This window comes from Poecile atricapillus, chromosome 31 (genome assembly GCF_030490865.1).
Source record: "Poecile atricapillus isolate bPoeAtr1 chromosome 31, bPoeAtr1.hap1, whole genome shotgun sequence".
Classification (NCBI taxonomy): Eukaryota; Metazoa; Chordata; class Aves; order Passeriformes; family Paridae; genus Poecile; species Poecile atricapillus.
This window is the reverse complement of record NC_081279.1, coordinates 4,076,782-4,094,270: the sequence shown is the minus strand read 5'-3', so window position 1 is coordinate 4,094,270 and position 17,489 is coordinate 4,076,782. Positions and strand designations below refer to the sequence as shown.

At 54.0% G+C, this 17,489-nt stretch overlaps 1 protein-coding gene across 1 annotated transcript; it reads left to right on the top strand.

Annotated features, from left to right (window-relative positions):
• Positions 1-2,391: 2,391 nt before the first annotated feature.
• LOC131590019 (meiosis initiator protein-like) lies at positions 2,392-12,818 on the top strand. The gene is made up of 7 exons (XM_058859811.1): positions 2,392-2,432; positions 3,483-3,567; positions 4,536-4,611; positions 8,333-8,364; positions 10,069-10,127; positions 11,650-11,739; positions 12,668-12,818. The coding sequence occupies exons 1-7, from the start codon at positions 2,392-2,394 to the stop codon at positions 12,816-12,818; spliced, it is 534 nt and encodes a 177-aa protein (XP_058715794.1).
• Positions 12,819-17,489: the final 4,671 nt, after the last annotated feature.

The following is a 17,489-nucleotide window of genomic DNA, read 5'->3' as shown; positions in this document are numbered from 1 at the left end:
ACCCCCCAAAAACCCCAAAATACCCAAAAAAACCCCAAAATATCGGGAACATCTCCCAAAAAAACCCAAAATGTCGGGACTACCCCCCAAAAAACCCCAAAATACCCCAAAAATATCGGGACCACCCCCCAAAAACCCCAAAATACCCCAAAAAACCCCCAAAATATCGGGACCACCCCTCAAAAACCCCAAAATACCCCAAAAAACCCCAAAATGTCGGGACTACCCCCCAAAAAACCCCAAAATATCGGGACCACCCCCCAAAAACACCAAAATATCGGGAACACCCCCAAAAAAACCCCAAAATATCGGGATCACCCCCCAAAAAACCCCAAAAACCCCCAAAATATCGGGATCACCCCCCAAAAAACCCCAAAATATCGGGAACAGCCCCCAAAAAACCCCAAAATATCGGGACTACCCCCCAAAAAAAACCCAAAATATCGGGACCACCCCCCAAAATACCCCAAAAAACCCCAAAATATCGGGAACACCCCCCAAAAAAACCCCAAATATCGGGACCACCCCCCCAAAAACCCCCCAAAATATCGGGACCACACCCCAAAAACCCCAAAATCCCGGGGTCCTTTGACCCCCCCCCCCGCTCCCCGGACATGGTACGGTCCAAGCCACGCCCCTTTTGGAGCCTCGTCCAATCAGCGCCGCCTCTGCCGCATGGCCACGCCCCCCCGCGCGAGCCACGGGCAGTGAGGTGCGAAGGGGGGGGGGGGGGAGCCCCGGGACCCCTCCCCAAAACCGGGACCCCCCCCCCAAACCCAAAATTGGGACATTCCAAACTAAAATTGGGACCCCCCAAAAAAACCCCAAAATTGGGGACCCCAACCCCAAAATTGGGACCCCCAAAAATCCCCTCAGGGCCTGGGAAAACCCCAATTCCAGGCCTTGGGAATGGCCCCAAAGTCGGGACCCCTCCCCAAATTTGGGGACCCCAAAATCGGGACCCCCCACCCCAAAATTGTGACCCCCCAAAAACCCCAAATTTGGGATTTCCACCCCAAAATTGGGACCCCCAAAAATCCCCTCAGGGCCTGGGACCACCCCAATTCCAGGCCTTGGGAATGGCCCCAAAACCGGGACCCCTCCCCAAAATTGAGACCCCAAAATCGGGACCCCCCACCCCAAAATTGTGACCCCCCAAAAAAACCCAAAACTGGGGACCCCAACCCCAAAATTGGGACCCCCAAAAATCCCCTCAGGGCCTGGGGGAACCCCAATTCCAGGCCTTGGGAATGGCCCCAAAACCGGGACCCCCTCCCCAAAATTGGGGACCCCCCACCCCAAAATTGAGACCCCAAAATCGGGACCCTCACCCCAAAATTGTGACCCCCCAAAAACCCCAAATTGGGGACCCCAACCCCCAAATTGGGACCCCCAAAAATCCCCTCAGGGCCTGGGGGAACCCCAATTCCAGGCCTTGGGAATGGCCCCAAAACCGGGACCCCTCCCCAAATTTGGGGACCCCAAATTCGGGACCCCCCACCCCAAAATTGGGGACCCCACCCCAAAATTGGGACCCCCAAAAATCCCAAAATTGGGACCCCCAAAAATCCCCTCAGGGCCTGGGAAAACCCCAATTCCAGGCCTTGGGAATGGCCCCAAAACCGGGACCCCTCCCCAAAATTGGGACCCCAAAATCGGGACCCCTCCCCAAAATTGGGGACCCCAAATTCGGGACCCCCCACCCCAAAATTGGGGACCCCACCCCAAAATTGGGACCCCCCAAAAATCCCAAAATTGGGACCCCCAAAAAACCCCTCAGGGCCTGGGGGAACCCCAATTCCAGGCCTTGGGAATGGCCCCAAAACCGGGACCCCTCCCCAAAATTGGGGACCCCAAATTCGGGACCCCTCCCCAAAATTGTGACCCCCCAAAAACCCCAAATTTGGGGACCCCAACCCCAAAATTGGGACCCTCAAAATCCCCTCAGGGCCTGGGACCACCCCAATTCCAGGCCTTGGGAATGGCCCCAAAACCGGGACCCCTCCCCAAAATTGGGGACCCCACCCCAAAACCGGGACCCCTCCCCAAGTTTGGGACCCCACCCAAAATTTGGGGACCCCACCCCAAAATTGGGACCCCCAAAAATCCCCTCAGGGCCTGGGGTAACCCCAATTCCGGGCCTTGGGAATGGCCCCAAAACCGGGACCCCTCCCCAAAATTGGGGACCCCAAATTCGGGACCCCTCCCCAAAATTGGGGACCCCCTAAAACCGAGACCCCCTCCCCAAATTTGGGGACCCCCAGCCCCGCAGGACCCTCCTGGGGTCGGGATCTGCCGCTTCTTGGGGTGAATTCCAGGTTCGGGACCCCCCAAAAGGGGTCGGGACCCCCCAAAAAAGGGGGGGTGGGGACCCTCCCCTCCCCCACCGCCATGGAGCCCCCCACCTGCGGCAGCCCCGGAGAGTGGCACCGGTGAGGGACCCCCCCCCCCCGGTGTCCCCAATGTCCCCTCGGTGTCCCCAATGTCCCCCCGGTGTCCCCAATGTCCCCTCGGTGTCCCCAATGTCCCCTCGATGTCCCCAATGTCCCCTCGGTGTCCACCCAATGTCCCCTCGGTGTCCCCTCGAGGTCCCCTCGGTGTCCCCAATGTCCCCAAAGCCCCCCCAATGTCCCCAAATTTTCCCCCCAAAGCCCCCCCGATGTCCCCCGAGTGTCCCCAAATGTCCCCCCGATGTCCCCCAATGTCCCCCGAGTGTCCCCAAAGCCCCCCCGGTGTCCCCAATGTCCCCCCAATGTCCCAAATCCCCCCCGATGTCCCCAAATTTTCCCCCCAATGTCCCCCCGATGTCCCCAAAGCCCCCCCAAAGCCCTCCCAATGTCCCCCGAGTGTCCCCAAATGTCCCCCCGATGTCCCCTCGATGTCCCCAAAGCCCCCCCATTGTCCCAAATATCCCCCCAAATATCCCCCGATGTCACCCCAATGTCCACAATGTCCCCCCGATGTCCCCAAATCCCCCCCGATGTCCCAAATTTTCCCCCCAGTGTCCCCAAATGTCCCCCCAAATATCCCCCCAAATCCCCCCCAATGTCCCAAAGTTTCCCCCCCGATGTCCCCAAATGTTCCCCCGATGTCCCCCCCGTGTCCCCAATGTCCCCAATCCCCCCCATATCCCCAGTGTCCCCCCGGTGTCGCCAATCCCCTCCATCCCCCTGATGTCCCCCCGGTGTCCCAAATCACCCCGATGTCCCCAATGTCCCCGATCCCCCCAATGTCCCCAATGTCCCCCCGATGTCCCCAATGTCCCCAATGTCCCCCGATGTCCCCCCGATGTCCCAAATCCCTCCAATGTCCCCGACGCCCCCGATCTCCCCGATCTCCCCAATCCCCCCGATGTCCCCAATGTCCCCAATGTCCCCAATGTCCCCGATGTCCCCGCTGTCCCCGATGTCCCCGGTGTCCCCGATGTCCCCAATGTCCCCCGGTGTCTCCAGTGTCCCCTCAATGTCCCCCGGTGTCCCCAGGTCCCCCCGGGACTGGCGGTCGCTGCTGCCCGAGCTGGCCCAGCTGGTGCCGTGGCCCCGCGGCGGGGGGGGGCGACACTCCGAGGTACCGGGGGGACACTGGGGACATTGGGGACATTGGGGGGACATCGGGGACATTGGGGACATTGGGGACATTGGGGACATCGGGGACATCGGGGACATTGGGGACATTGGGGACACGGGGGGACATTGGGGACATTGGGGACACTGGGGACATTGGGGACACGGGGGGACATTGGAGACATTGGGGACATTGGGGACATTGGGGACATTGGGGACATTGGGGACACGGGGGGACATTGGGGACACTGAGGGGACACCGGGGGGACATTGGGGACACCGGGGGGACATTGGGGACATTGGGGACATCGGGGGGGGCGACACTCCGAGGTACCGGGGGGACCTTTGGGGACATTGGGGACACTGAGGGGACACCGGGGGACATTGAGGGGACACTGGGGACACCGGGGACATTGAAGCGACATCGGGGGGACACGGGGACATTGAGAGTTCACGGGGACACGGGGGGGGACATCGGGGGGGGACACCTGGGAGATACCACCGAGTTCGGGGGGGGGGTTTGGAGGTGACATCGGGGGGACATCTGGGAGATACCACCGAGTTCGGGGCGGGGGGACACGGGGGGGACATTGAGGGGACATTGAGGGGACACCTGGAAGATACCACCGAGTTCGGGGGGGGGGGACATTGAGGGGACATCGGGGACATTGAGGGGACATTGAGGGGACACCTGGGAGGTACCACCGAGTTCGGGGGGGGGACACGGGGGGGACATTGAGGGGACATTGAGGGGACATCTGGGAGATACCACCGAGTTCGGGGGGGGGGACATTGAAGGGACATCGGGGACATTGAGGGGACATTGAGGGGACACCTGGGAGATACCACCGAGTTCGAGGGGGGGACACGGAGGGGACATTGAGGGGACATTGAGGGGACACCTGGGAGATACCACCGAGTTCGGGGGAGGGGGGGGTTTGAAGGTGACACCCCCCTGTCCCCCCCCCGCAGGTTCAGGTGCTCCAGAACGTTCTGGGTTACCTGGAGTTCCTCCAGGAGCGCGTGCGCGCCGCGCGCGCCGCCGCCGGTAACCGCCAGACCCCCCCCCAAATTCGGGGACCCCTCCCCAAATTATCCAAAACCTCCCAAAAAATCCCAAAAATCTCATTTTAACCCCCCAAAATCCCCTTTAAAACCCCCGGACCCCTCCCCAAATTATCCAAAATCCCCAAAAATCTCATTTTAACCCCCCAAAATCCCCTTTAAACCCCCCAGACCCCTCCCCAAATTATCCAAAACCCCCCAAAATCCCCCAAAATTCTCATTTTAACCCCCCCAGGGCTCCCCCCCAATTTTGGGGACCCCTCGGAGTCGCCCCCCCCCAATTTTGGGGTCACCGAGCTCAGGTCGGGACATTTGGGGACATTTTTGGGGACATTTGGGGACATTTTTGGGGGGATTTGGGGACATTTTTGGGGACATTTGGGGACATTTTTGGGGGGATTTGGGGACATTTTTGGGGGGATTTGGGGACATTTTTGGGGACATTTGGGGACAGTTTTGGGGGGATTTGGGGACATTTTTGGGGGGATTTGGGGACATTTTTGGGGACATTTGGGGACATTTTTGGGGGGATTTGGGGACATTTTTTGGGGGGATTTGGGGACATTTTTGGGGACATTTGGGGACATTTTTGGGGGGATTTGGGAACATTTTGGGGACTTTTGGGGACATTTGGGGACATTTTTGGGACATTTGGGGACATTTTTTGGGACATTTGGGGACATTTTTGGGGACATTTGGGGACATTTTGGGGACATTTGGGGACATTTTTGGGGACATTTTTGGGGACATTTGGGGACATTTTGGGGGGATTTGGGGACATTTTTGGGGGGATTTGGGGACATTTGGGGTTTTTTTTTTAGGGGGGATTTGGGGGAAATTTGGGGTTTTTGGGGTTAAATTTTGGTGGTTTTGAAAGGGAATTTTTGGGGATTTTTGGGGTTTTTGGGGGGGATTTTTTGGGTGTTTTTTGAGGCTTTTTAGGGGTTTTTTGTTTATTTTATTTTTTGTTTCTTTGGGGGTTTTTTGGGGTTTTGGGGGGATTTTCTGGGGTTTTTTGGGTGTTTTTTGAGGCTTTTTTAGTGCTTTTTTTATTTTTTGTTTATTAGGGTTTTTTTTGGGTTTTTTTGTGTTATTTTGGGGTTTTTTTTAGGGGGATTTTTTTCGGTTTTTGGGGGGTTTTTGAGCCTTTTTTAGGTTTTTTTTGGTTTTTATTTGATTTTTTCTTTCTTTAGGTTTTATTTTGGATTTTTTTGTGTTATTTTGGGCGGTTTTTTTTTTGTTTTTTGGGGGTTTTTTGGGGATTTTTGGGGGGTTTTTTTGGGTTTTTTTGGGGGGGGGTTTGAGCCTTTTTTAGATTTTTTTGTTTGTTTTATTTTTTGGTTTTTGGGGGTTTTTTGGGGGATTTTTGGGGTTTTTTTGGGGGGTTTTTTTTGGGTGTTTTTGAGCCTTTTTTAGGTTTTTTTGTTTTATTTTTTGTTTTTTGGGGGTTTTTGGGGGTTTTTTGGGTGTTTTTGAGCCTTTTTTAGTTTTTTTTTGTTTTTTATTTGATTTTTTCTTTCTTTAGGTTTTATTTTGGATTTTTTTGTGTTATTTTGGGGTTTTTTTTTTGTTTTTTGGGTTTTTTTTGGGGATTTTGGGGGTTTTTTTGGGGTTTTTTGGGGTGTTTTTGAGCCTTTTTTCGGTTTTTTGTTAGCTTATTTTATTTTTTCTTTCTTCTGGTTTTATTTTGGATTTTTTTGTATTATTTTAGGTATTTTTTAAATTTTTTTGGCTTTTTTCTGGGGTCCATTTTCTCTTTAATTCCCCCATTCTCCCCCAGGGACGAAGACGACGACGATGACGATGATGATGATGAAGAAAGCGACACCAGTCCCTGGCTGTGCCAAACTGGGCCGGACTGGGAGCCACTGGGAGCTGCTGGGGGGGGGTCCCTGAGCCCCCCCAAATTCCGGGGGGGGGTCCTGGGGCTCAGCCCCTCCCTCCTCGCCCCCCCCGAGCCCCCCGAGCCCCCCGAGGGCGTGGTCAGAGGTGGGGGAGGGGAAATTCGGGATTTTTGGGGGGGATTTGGGGGAAATTCAGATTTTTTTTGGTTTTTTAAATTTTTTTTAGGTTTTTTTTGGGGGGATTTTGGTGAAATTTGGATTTTTTGGGTGTTTTTTTTGAAGGGTTTCAGTGAAATTCGTAAATTTTTTTTGTTTTTTTTAATTTTTATTGGGTTTTTTGGAGGGGATTTTGGTGAAATTTGGATTTTTTGGGTTTTTTTTTCAATTTTTGGGTTTTTTTTATTGAGGGGATTTTGGTGAAATTTGGATTTTTTGGGGTTTTTTTTCTTTTTTTTTTGTGATTTTTTTTTGAGGGGATTTTGGTGAAATTCAGATTTTTTGGGGTTTTTTTTCCAATTTTTTGGTGTTTTCTTGAGGGGATTTTGGTGAAATTTGGATTTTTTTGGGGTTTTTTTTCCAATTTTTTGGTGTTTTCTTGAAGGAATTTTGGTGAAATTCGGATTTTTTGGGGTTTTTTTTCAATTTTTGGGTTTTTTTTATTGAGGAAATTTTGGTGAAATTCAGATTTTTTTTGGTGTTTTTTCCCAATTTTTGGGATTTTTTTTTTGAGGGGATTTCGGTGAAATTCAGATTTTTTTGGGTTTTTTTTCCAATTTTTTGGGGTTTTTTTTGAGGGGATTTCGGTGAAATTCAGAATTTTTTGGGAGTTTTTTTTTATTAATTTTTTGGCTTTTTTTTGAGGGGATTTTGATGAAATTCGGATTTTTTTGGGATTTTTTCCAAATTTTTGGGTTTTTTTTTGAGGGGATTTTGGTGAAATTCGGGATTTTTGGGGGGATTTTGGTGAAATTTGGATTTTTTTGGTGTTTTTTCCCAATTTTTGGTTTTTTTTTTTTTTTGAGGGGATTTTGGTGAAATTCGGATTTTTTTGGTTTTTTTTTCCAGGTTTTTTGGGGGTTTTTTTGGGGGATTTTGGTGAAATTTGGGGTTCTTAAATTTTTTTCAATTTTTTTTGGTTTTTTTGAGGGGATTTCGGTGAAATTTGGGGATTTTTTGGGGGATTTTTTTGGGGTTTGTTTTGGGGTTTTGGGGTTTTTTGGGTTTTTTTTTTGTTTGTTTTTTGGGGGTTTTTTGGGGTTTTTTTGGGTTTCTTTGGGGTTTTTTGGGGGGTTTTTTGGGGTTTTTTTTTTTGTTTTTTTGGGTTTCTTTGGGGTTTTTTGGGGGGATTTTTTTGGGTTTTTTTGGGATTTTTTTGGGTTTCTTTGGGGTTTTTTGGGGGGATTTTTTTGGGATTTTTTTGGGTTTTTGGGGGGTTTTTTTGGGTTTTTTTTGGGGGCTTTTTGGGTTTTTTGGGGGGTTTTTTTTGGGTTTTGGGGTTTTTTTGGTTTTTTTTTTTTTGGGTTTTTTGGGGTTTCTTTGGGGTTTTTTGGGGGGATTTTTTTGGGATTTTTTTGGGTTTTTTTGGGGGGTTTTTTGGGGTTTTTTGCGGGATTTTTTTGGGTTTTTTTTGTTTTTTGGGGGTTTTGGGGGGGATTTTGGGTTTTTTGGGGGTTTTTTGGGGCGGTTGGGTTTTTTTTGGTTTTTTGGGGTTTTTTTGGTTTTTTGTGGGTTTTTTTGGGGTTTTCTGGGTTTTTTTGGGGGTTTTTTTTTGGGTTTTTTTGTGTTTTTTTGGTTTTTTCGGGGGTCTGGGGGTGTCACCTCCCCTCCCCCGGTGTCACTTTGTGTCCCCTCCCCCCCCAGAGCTGTTCCCGGACGCTCAGCTCAGCCCCCAGGTGAGTCCCCTCCCCCCCAGTGTCCCCAATGTCACCAGTGCCACCCCCAGTGTCACCCCAGTGTCACCCCAGTGTCCCCCCGGTGTCCCCAGTGTCACCAGTGCCACCCCAGTGTCCCAAATGTCACCTGTGCCACCCCAGTGTCACCCCCAATGTCCTCCCAGTGCCACCCCAGTGTCCCCCCAGTGTCCCCAGTGTCACCAGTGCCACCCCAGTGTCCCCCCAGTGTCCCTCAATGTCCCCAATGCCACTCCCAATGTCCCCCAGTGTCCCCAGTGTCACCTGTGCCACTCCAGTGTCCCCCCAGTGTCACCCCAGTGTCCCCCCGGTGTCCCAAATGTCCCCAGTGCCACCCCAGTGTCCCCCCAGTGTCCCCAGTGTCCCCCAGTGTCCCCAGTGTCCCCCCAGTGTCACCCCAGTGTCACCCCAGTGTCCCAAATGTCACCAGGGCCACCCCCAGTGCCACCCCCAATGTCCTCCCAGTGTCCCCCAGTGTCCCCAGTGTCCCCCAGTGCCACCCCCAGTGTCCCTCAATGTCCCCAATGCCAGTCCCAATGTCCCCCAGTGTCCCCCCAGTGCCACTCCCAATGTCCCCAATGTCCCCAGTGCCACTCCAAATGCCACCCCATTGTCCCCCAATGCCATCAATGCCACCCCCAGTGTCCCCCAGTGTCCCCCCAGTGTCCCCAATGTCCTTAAAGCCACTCCCAGTGTCCCCCAGTGTTCCCCAGTGTCACCCCAGCGTCCCCAATGTCCCCAGTGCCACTCCCAGTGTCCCCAATGTCACCCCCAGTGTCCCCCCCAATGTCCCCAATGTCACCCCCAGTGTCCCCAATGCCACTCCCAGTGTCCCCCAGTGCCACTCCCAGTGTCCCCAATGTCCTTAAAGCCACTCCCAGTGTCCCCCAGTGTCCCCCCAGTGTCCCCAATGTCACCCCCAATGTCCCCAATGCCACCTCCAGTGTCCCCCAGTGTCCCCCAATGTCCCCAGTGTCCCCCAGTGCCACCCCAATGCCACTCCCAGTGTCCCCCAGTGTCCCCCCAGTGTCACCAGTGCCACCCCCAGTGTCCCCAATGTCACCCCCAGTGTCCCCCAGTGTCCCCCCAGTGTCCTCAGTGCCACCCCCAGTGCCACTCCCTGTGTCCCTCAATGTCCCCAATGTCCCCAGTGTCCCCCCAGTGCCACTCCCAATGTCCCCAATGTCCCCAGTGTCACTCCCAGTGTCCCCCAGTGTCACCCCAGTGTCCCCAATGCCACTCCCAGTGTCCCCCAGTGTCCCCCCAGTGTCCCCAATGTCCTTAAAGCCACTCCCAGTGTCCCCCAGTGTCCCCCAATGTCCCCTAATGTCCCCCCAGTGTCCCCCAATGTCCCCCAGTGCCACCCCCAGTGTCCCCCAATGCCATCAATGCCACTCCCAGTGTCCCCCCAGTGCCACTCACTGTGTCCCTCAATGTCCCCAATGCCACTCCCAGTGCCACCCCCAGTGTCCCCCAATGTCCCCAATGCCACCCCCAGTGTCCCCCAGTGTCCCCCCAATGTCCCCAGTGTCCCCAGTGTCCCCCCCAGTGTCCCCAATGTCCCCACAGGACCCGTCGGGCTCCGGTGGCCCCGAGGGGACGCGAGGCCGTGTCCAGGGACAGGGACAGGGACAGGGACAGGGACAGGGACAGGGACAGGGACAGGGACAGGGACGTCCCCGGAAGCGCAAATGCGTCAACGGCTTCATCATGTTCTGTCGAGTGAACCGGAGAGAGTACATGAGGTGACACTGGGGACACTGGGGACACTGGGGGCATTGGGGACACTGGGGACACTGGGGACATTGGGGACATTGGGGACACTGGGGACACTGGGGACACTGGGGACACTGGGGACATTGGGGACATTGGGGACATTGGGGACACTGGGGACACCTGGGGACACTGGGGACATTGGGGACATTGGGGACACTGGGGACACTGGGGACACTGGGGACACTGGGGACACTGGGGGGACATTGGGGACACTGGGGACATTGGGGACATTGGGGACACTGGGGACACTGGGGGGACATTGGGGACACTGGGGACATTGGGGACATTGGGGACACTGGGGACACTGGGGACACTGGGGACATTGGGGACACTGGGGACACTGGGGACATTGGGGACATTGGGGACATTGGGGACACTGGGGACATTGGGGACATTGGGGACATTGGGGACACTGGGGACACTGGGGACATTGGGGACATTGGGGACACCTGGGGACAGCTGGGGAGGGACACGGGGAGGGTGTGGTGACGTTGAGGTGACATTGGGGTGACACTCGGGTGACATTGAGCTGACATTGAGCTGACATTGGGGTGACACTGGGGTGACACTCGGGTGACATTTGGGTGACACTGAGGTGACATTGAGCTGACACTGGGGTGACACTTGGGTGACATTGGGGTGACATTTGGGTGACATTTGGGTGACATTTGGGTGACACTGAGGTGACCCTGAGATGACATTGGGGTGACATTGGGGTGACATTGGGGTGACATTTGGGTGACATTTCGGGTGACATTTCGGGTGACACTCGGGTGACATTTGGGTGACCCTGAGGTGACCCTGAGATGACATTGAGGTGACATTGGGGTGACATTTCGGGTGACACTCGGGTGACACCCGGGTGACATTTTGGGTGACATTTCGGGTGACATTCGGGTGACATTTTGGGTGACATTTGGGTGACATTGGGGTGACATTTGGGTGACATTCGGGTGACACTGGGGTGACACTGGGATGACACTGGGGTGACACTGGGGTGACATTGGGGTGACACTCGGGTGACCCTGAGATGACATTGGGGTGACATTTCGGGTGACATTTGGGTGACATTTGAGTGCCACTCGGGTGACCCTGAGGTGACCCTGAGATGACATTTGGGTGACCCTGAGATGACATTGGGGTGACACTCGGGTGACATTTCGGGTGACACTCGGGTGACATTTGGGGTGACACTGAGGTGACCCTGAGATGACATTGGGGTGACATTCGGGTGACACTCGGGTGACACTCGGGTGACATTTGGGTGACACTCGGGTGACACTCGGGTGACACTCGGGTGACATTTGGGTGACACTCGGGTGACACTGGGGTGACATTTGGGTGACATTCGGGTGACATTTGGGTGACACTGGGGTGACATTTGGGTGACATTTGGGTGACATTCGGGTGACACTCGGGTGACATTCGGGTGACACTCGGGTGACATTTGGGTGACACTCGGGTGACATTGGGGTGACCCTGAGGTCACAGCACCGTCCCCGGCCTCACCTCCACGGCCGCCACGCGGGACCTGGCCCAGCTCTGGCGCAGCCTCGGCCCCGACGAGCGCCGCCCCTACCGGTTCGTACTGGTTTGTACTGGTTTATACTGGTTTGTGCTGGTTTGGACTGGTTTATACTGGTTTATACTGGTTTATACTGGTTTGGACTGGTTTGTACTGGTTTATACTGGTTTGGACTGGTTTGTGCTGGTTTATACTGGTTTGGACTGGTTTGTGCTGGTTTGGACTGGTTTGGACTGGTTTGTACTGGTTTGTGCTGGTTTGTACTGGTTTGTACTGGTTTGTACTGGTTTGTACTGGTTTGGACTGGTTTGGACTGGTTTGTGCTGGTTTGGACTGGTTTGTACTGGTTTGTGCTGGTTTATACTGGTTTATACTGGTTTGGATGGGTTTATACTGGTTTGGACTGGTTTGTGCTGGTTTGGACTGGTTTGTGCTGGTTTGGACTGGTTTGGAGTGGTTTGGACGGGTTTGGACTGGTTTCTACTGGTTTATACTGATTTGTACTGGTTTATGCTGGTCCATACTGGTTCGTACTGGTTTATACCAGTTTATACTGGTCCATACCAGTCCATACCAGTCCGTACCAGTTTATGCTGGTCCATACTGGTTTATACCGATTTATACTGGTCCATACCGATCCGTACTGGTTTATGCTGGTTTATACTGGTGCATACCAGTTTATACCTGTCCATACTGGTCCACACCGGTTTATACTGGTTTATACGGTCCATACTGGTTTATACTGGTTTATACCAGTCCATACTGGTTTATACTGGTCCATACCGGTTTATACTGGTTTATACTGGTCCGTACTGGTTTATACTGGTCCATACCGGTTTATACCGCTCCATACCGGTTTATACCGCTCCATACTGGTTTATACCGGTCCATACCGGTTTATACCGCTCCATACCGCTCCATACCGGTTTATACCGCTCCATACCGGTTTATACCGGTCCATACTGGTTTATACTGGTCGGGCAGGCGGCGCGCGCGGCGCTTCAGCCGGCAGCACGATCGGATGGTGCGGCCGGAGCGCGACAGCGACAGCGACGGCGACGGCGACAGCGACGGTGCCACCACCCCCCTGCGGCTGCTGCTCGCGGCGCACGCGCGGCCCGCGGCCGGCCCGTGACACCGCCACCCCTCGGGGACACCCCAGGGACACTTGGGGACACTTTGGGGACAGTTGGGGACAGTTTGGGACAGTTTGGGGACAGTTCGGGACAGTTTGGGGACAGTTGGGGACAGTTTGGGACAGTTTGGGACAGTTTGGGACAGTTTGGGACAGTTTGGGGACAGTTGGGGACAGTTTGGGGACAGTTGGGGACACTTTGGGGACAGTTGGGGGACAGTTTGGGGCAGTTGGGGACAGTTTGGGACAGTTGGGGACAGTTTGGGGACAGTTTGGGACAGTTTGGGGACAGTTTGGGACAGTTGGGGACACCTTGGGGACAGTTTGGGGACAGTTTGGGGACAGATGGGGACACCTTGGGGACAGTTTGGGGACAGTTTGGGACAGTTTGGGGACAGTTTGGGGACAGTTTGGGGACAGTTTGGGACACTTTGGGGACAGTTTGGGACAGTTGGGGACAGTTTGGGGACAGTTTGGGACAGTTTGGGGACAGTTTGGGGACAGTTTGGGACAGTTTGGGGACAGTTTGGGGACAGTTTGGGACAGTTTGGGGACAGTTTGGGGACAGTTTGGGACAGTTTGGGGCAGTTGGGGACAGATGGGGACACCTTGGGGACAGTTTGGGGACAGTTTGGGACAGTTTGGGGACAGTTTGGGGACAGTTTGGGACACTTTGGGGACAGTTTGGGACAGTTTGGGACACTTTGGGGACAGTTTGGGACAGTTGGGGACAGTTTGGGGACAGTTTGGGACACTTTGGGGACAGTTTGGGGACAGTTGGGGACAGTTTGGGACAGTTGGGGACAGTTTGGGGACACCCCGGGGACACCCCGGGGACACTTCAGGGAGTTTGGGACAGTTTGGGGACAGTTTGGGGACAGTTGGGGACAGTTTGGGACAGTTTGGGGACAGTTTGGGACAGTTTGGGACAGTTTGGGGACAGTTTGGGGACAGTTTGGGGACACTTGGGGACAGTTTGGGGACAGTTTGGGGACAGTTTGGGGACAGTTTGGGACAGTTTGGGGACAGTTTGGGGACAGTTTGGGGACACTTGGGGACAGTTTGGGGACAGTTTGGGGACAGTTTGGGGACAGTTTGGGACAGTTTGGGGACAGTTTGGGGACAGTTTGGGGACAGTTGGGGACAGTTTGGGACAGTTGGGGACAGTTTGGGGACAGCTGGGGACACTTTGGGACAGTTTGGGAACACTTTGGGGACACTTTGGGGACAGTTGGGGACAGTTGGGGACAGCCCAGGGTCCCCTCCTTGTTGTCGCCATCCCAGTTCGTGTCCCCACAGTGTCCCCATCGTGTCCCTGTCCCCATCGTGTCCCCATCCCAGTTTGTGTCCCTGTCCCCATCGTGTCCCTGTCCCCGTTTGTCCCCAATCCCAGTTCAGCTCTTTGTCCCCACAGTGTCCCCATGGTGTCCCCACGGTGTCCCCAGTCCCTGTTGAAGTCCCTGTCCCCATCCCAGTTCGTGTCCCCATCATGTCCCTGTCCCCACTGTGTCCCTGTCCCAGTTCGTGTCCCCACGGTGTCCCTGTCCCCGTTCGTGTCCCCATGGTGTCCCCAGGGTGTCCCTGTCCCCACTGTGTCCCTGTCCCAGCTGAAGTTCCTGTCCCCATGATGTCCCCACAGTGTCCCTGTCCCAGTTCCTGTCCCCATGATGTCCCCATGGTGTCCCCAGGGTGTCCCTGTCCCAGTTCGTGTCCCCACAGTGTCCCAGTCCCTGTCCCCATCCCAGTTCGTGTCCCCATCGTGTCCCCATGGTGTCCATGCTGTGTCCCTGTCCCTGTCCCCACGGTGTCCCCATCCCAGTTCGTGTCCCCAGTTCTACTTGAGGTCCTTGTCCCCATCCCATGTCCCCATGATGTCCCCATGATGTCCCAGTCTCTGTCCCCATCCCCATTCGTGTCCCCAGGGTGTCCCTGTCCCAGTTCGTGTCCCCCCGATGTCCCCACGGTGTCCCAGTCTCTGTCCCCATCCCAGTTCATGTCCCCATCGTGTCCCCATCCCAGTTCATGTCCCCACGGTGTCCCCATCCCAGTTCGTGTCCCCCCGATGTCCCCACGGTGTCCCAGTCCCTGTCCCCATCCCAGTTCATGTCCCCATCGTGTCCCCATCCCAGTTTGTGTCCCCACGGTGTCCCTGTCCCCATTCATGTCCCTATGATGTCCCCATGATGTCCCAGTCTCTGTCCCCATCCCAGTTTGTGTCCTCCCGGTGTCCCCACAGTGTCCCCATCCCCGTTTGTGTCCCCCCGATGTCCCCATCCCCGTTTGTGTCCCCATGATGTCCCCATGGTGTCCCCATTCCTGTCCCCTGTCCCCGTTCGTGTCCCCCCGATGTCCCCAAGTGTCCCCAACCCACAGGGGGGGTCCCAGCGGTGGCAGAAGGTGACAACGGGGGGGACTTGGGGACATTTGGGGGGATTTGGGGACATTGAGGGGTGATTTGGGGACATTGAGGAAGATTTGGGGACATTGGGAGGGAATTTGGGTACATTGGGAGGGAATTTGGGAACATTGGGGGGATTTGGGGACATTGGGAGGGAATTTGGGGACATTTGGGGACATTAAGGGGGAATTTGGGGACATTTGGGGGGATTTGGGGACATTGAGGGGGATCTGGGGACATTTGGGTACATTGGGAGGGAATTTGGGAACATTGGGGGGATTTGGGGACATTGGGAGGGAATTTGGGGACATTTGGGGGGATTTGGGGACATTGAGGGGACATTTGGGGACATTGAGGGGGATTTGGGGACATTTGGGGACACTGGGGGGGTGGTGACCCTGGAAAAGTCCCATTTTTGTCCCTTTTCCCCCCAATTTTTCCCCTTTTTTTCCCATTTTCCCCGTTTTTTCTCCCCTTTTTCCCATTTTTTTCCCGTTTTTCTCCCCTTTTTCCCATTTTTCTCCCTTTTCCCCCCAAACTTTCCCGTTTTTGTCCCTTTTTGTCACCCCAGGTGACGTCGCCGCTTTTGCCAAAAAATTCCTTTTATTGGCGCCCCTCCCCCACCCCAAACCCCCCCTCCCCCACCCCAAAAAAATCCCAAAAAAATCCCAAATAAATATCCGAGAAAATCCCGTTAAAAAGGGGGAATTTGGGGAATTTTGGGGGGAATTCCGGGGATTTTGGGGAATTTCGGGGTCCCCGATTATCACACGGTGATAAGGCAGCGGTGACACCCCCGGGAGGGGGCGGATTTTGGGGGGATTTTGGGGGATTTTGGGGAATTTTGGAGGGGATTTGGGGGCAGTTTTCGGCTGTACAAATTTACAAAGAGGGGGAAAAATCCCAAAATTTTTTGGGGAAAAAGCACAAAATTTGGGGAAAAAAAATCACAAAAATTGGGGGGGGAAAAAGCACAAAAATTTGGGAGGGGAAATCCCAAAAAATTGGGAGGAAAGATTCCAGAATTTGGCGGGAAAATCCCAAAATTTGGGGGGAAAAGTCACAAAAATTGGGGAAAAAAGCACAAAAATTTGGGGGGAAAAATCCCAAAATTTGGGGGGAAAAATCCCAAAATTGGGAGGGAAAAATTCCAAAGTTTGGGGAAAAAAATCCCTAAAATTTGGGGGAAAAATCCCAGAAATTGGGAGGGGAAATCCCAAAAAATTGGGGGGAAAAAATTCCAAAATTTGGGGGGGGAATCCCAAAATTTGGGGGGGAAAATTCCAAAAATTGGGGGGGGGGGAAAAGCCCAAAAATTGAGGGAAGAATTCCAAAATTTGGCAGGAAACTCCCAAAAAATTTGGGGGAAAAGTCACAAAATTTGGGGGAAAAAAAAAATCCTAAAATTTGGGGGAAAAAATCCCAAAATCTGGGGGGGAAAATCCCAAAAATTTGGCGGGAAAATCCCAGAATTTGGCGGGAAACTCCCAAAAAATTGGAGGGAAAAGTCAAAATTTGGGTGAAAAAATCCCAAAATTTGGGAGGGGAAATCCCAAAAAATTTGGGGGAAGAATTCCAAAATTTGGGGGGGAAAAAATCCTAAAATTTGGGGGAAAATCCCAAAATTTGGGGGAAAAAAATCCCAAAATTTGGGGGAAAAAAAATCCCAAAATTTGGGGGAAAAAATCCCCAGGTGTGTCCAGGTGTGAGCTCAGGTGTCCCCAGGTGTGTCCAGGTGTCCCCAGGTGTGTCCAGGTGTGAGCTCAGGTGTCCCCAGGTGTGTCCTCACCTGGTTCCTGGGCATGAGGAGGTGACAAAAGCCACCAGGTGCCACCAACACCCAGAGAAACGAACGGTGCCACCTCCAGCACCGTCCACAGGTGAGCTCCAGGTGTTCCCAGGTGTGTCCAGGTGTTCCCAGGTGAGCTCCAGGTGTGTCCAGGTGAGCTCCAGGTGTTCCCAGGTGAGCTCCAGGTGAGCTCCAGGTGTTCCCAGGTGAAATCCAGGTGAGCTCCAGGTGAGCTCCAGGTGTGTCCAGGTGAGCTCCAGGTGTCCCCAGGTGAGCTCCAGGTGTCCCCAGGTGAGCTCCAGGTGTTCCCAGATGTGTCCAGGTGAGCTCAGATGCCACCTCAGGTGTCTCCAGGTGTCCCCAGGTGTCTCCAGATGTCCCCAGGTGAGCTCCAGGTGTCTCCAGGTGTCCCCAGGTGAGCTCAGATGCCACCTCAGGTGTCCCCAGGTGAGCTCCAGGTGTCCCCAAGTGAGCTCCAGGTGTC

Bases quoted from the DNA above. Each gene is read 5' to 3' on its own strand.
- LOC131590019 (XM_058859811.1), top strand. From the start codon at position 2,392: ATGGAGCCCCCCACCTGCGGCAGCCCCGGAGAGTGGCACCG. The intron at 2,433-3,482 runs GTGAGGGACCCC...CGGTGTCCCCAG, and splicing joins AGCCCCGGAGAGTGGCACCG to GTCCCCCCGGGACTGGCGGT. The intron at 3,568-4,535 runs GTACCGGGGGGA...CCCCCCCCGCAG, and splicing joins GGGGGGGGCGACACTCCGAG to GTTCAGGTGCTCCAGAACGT.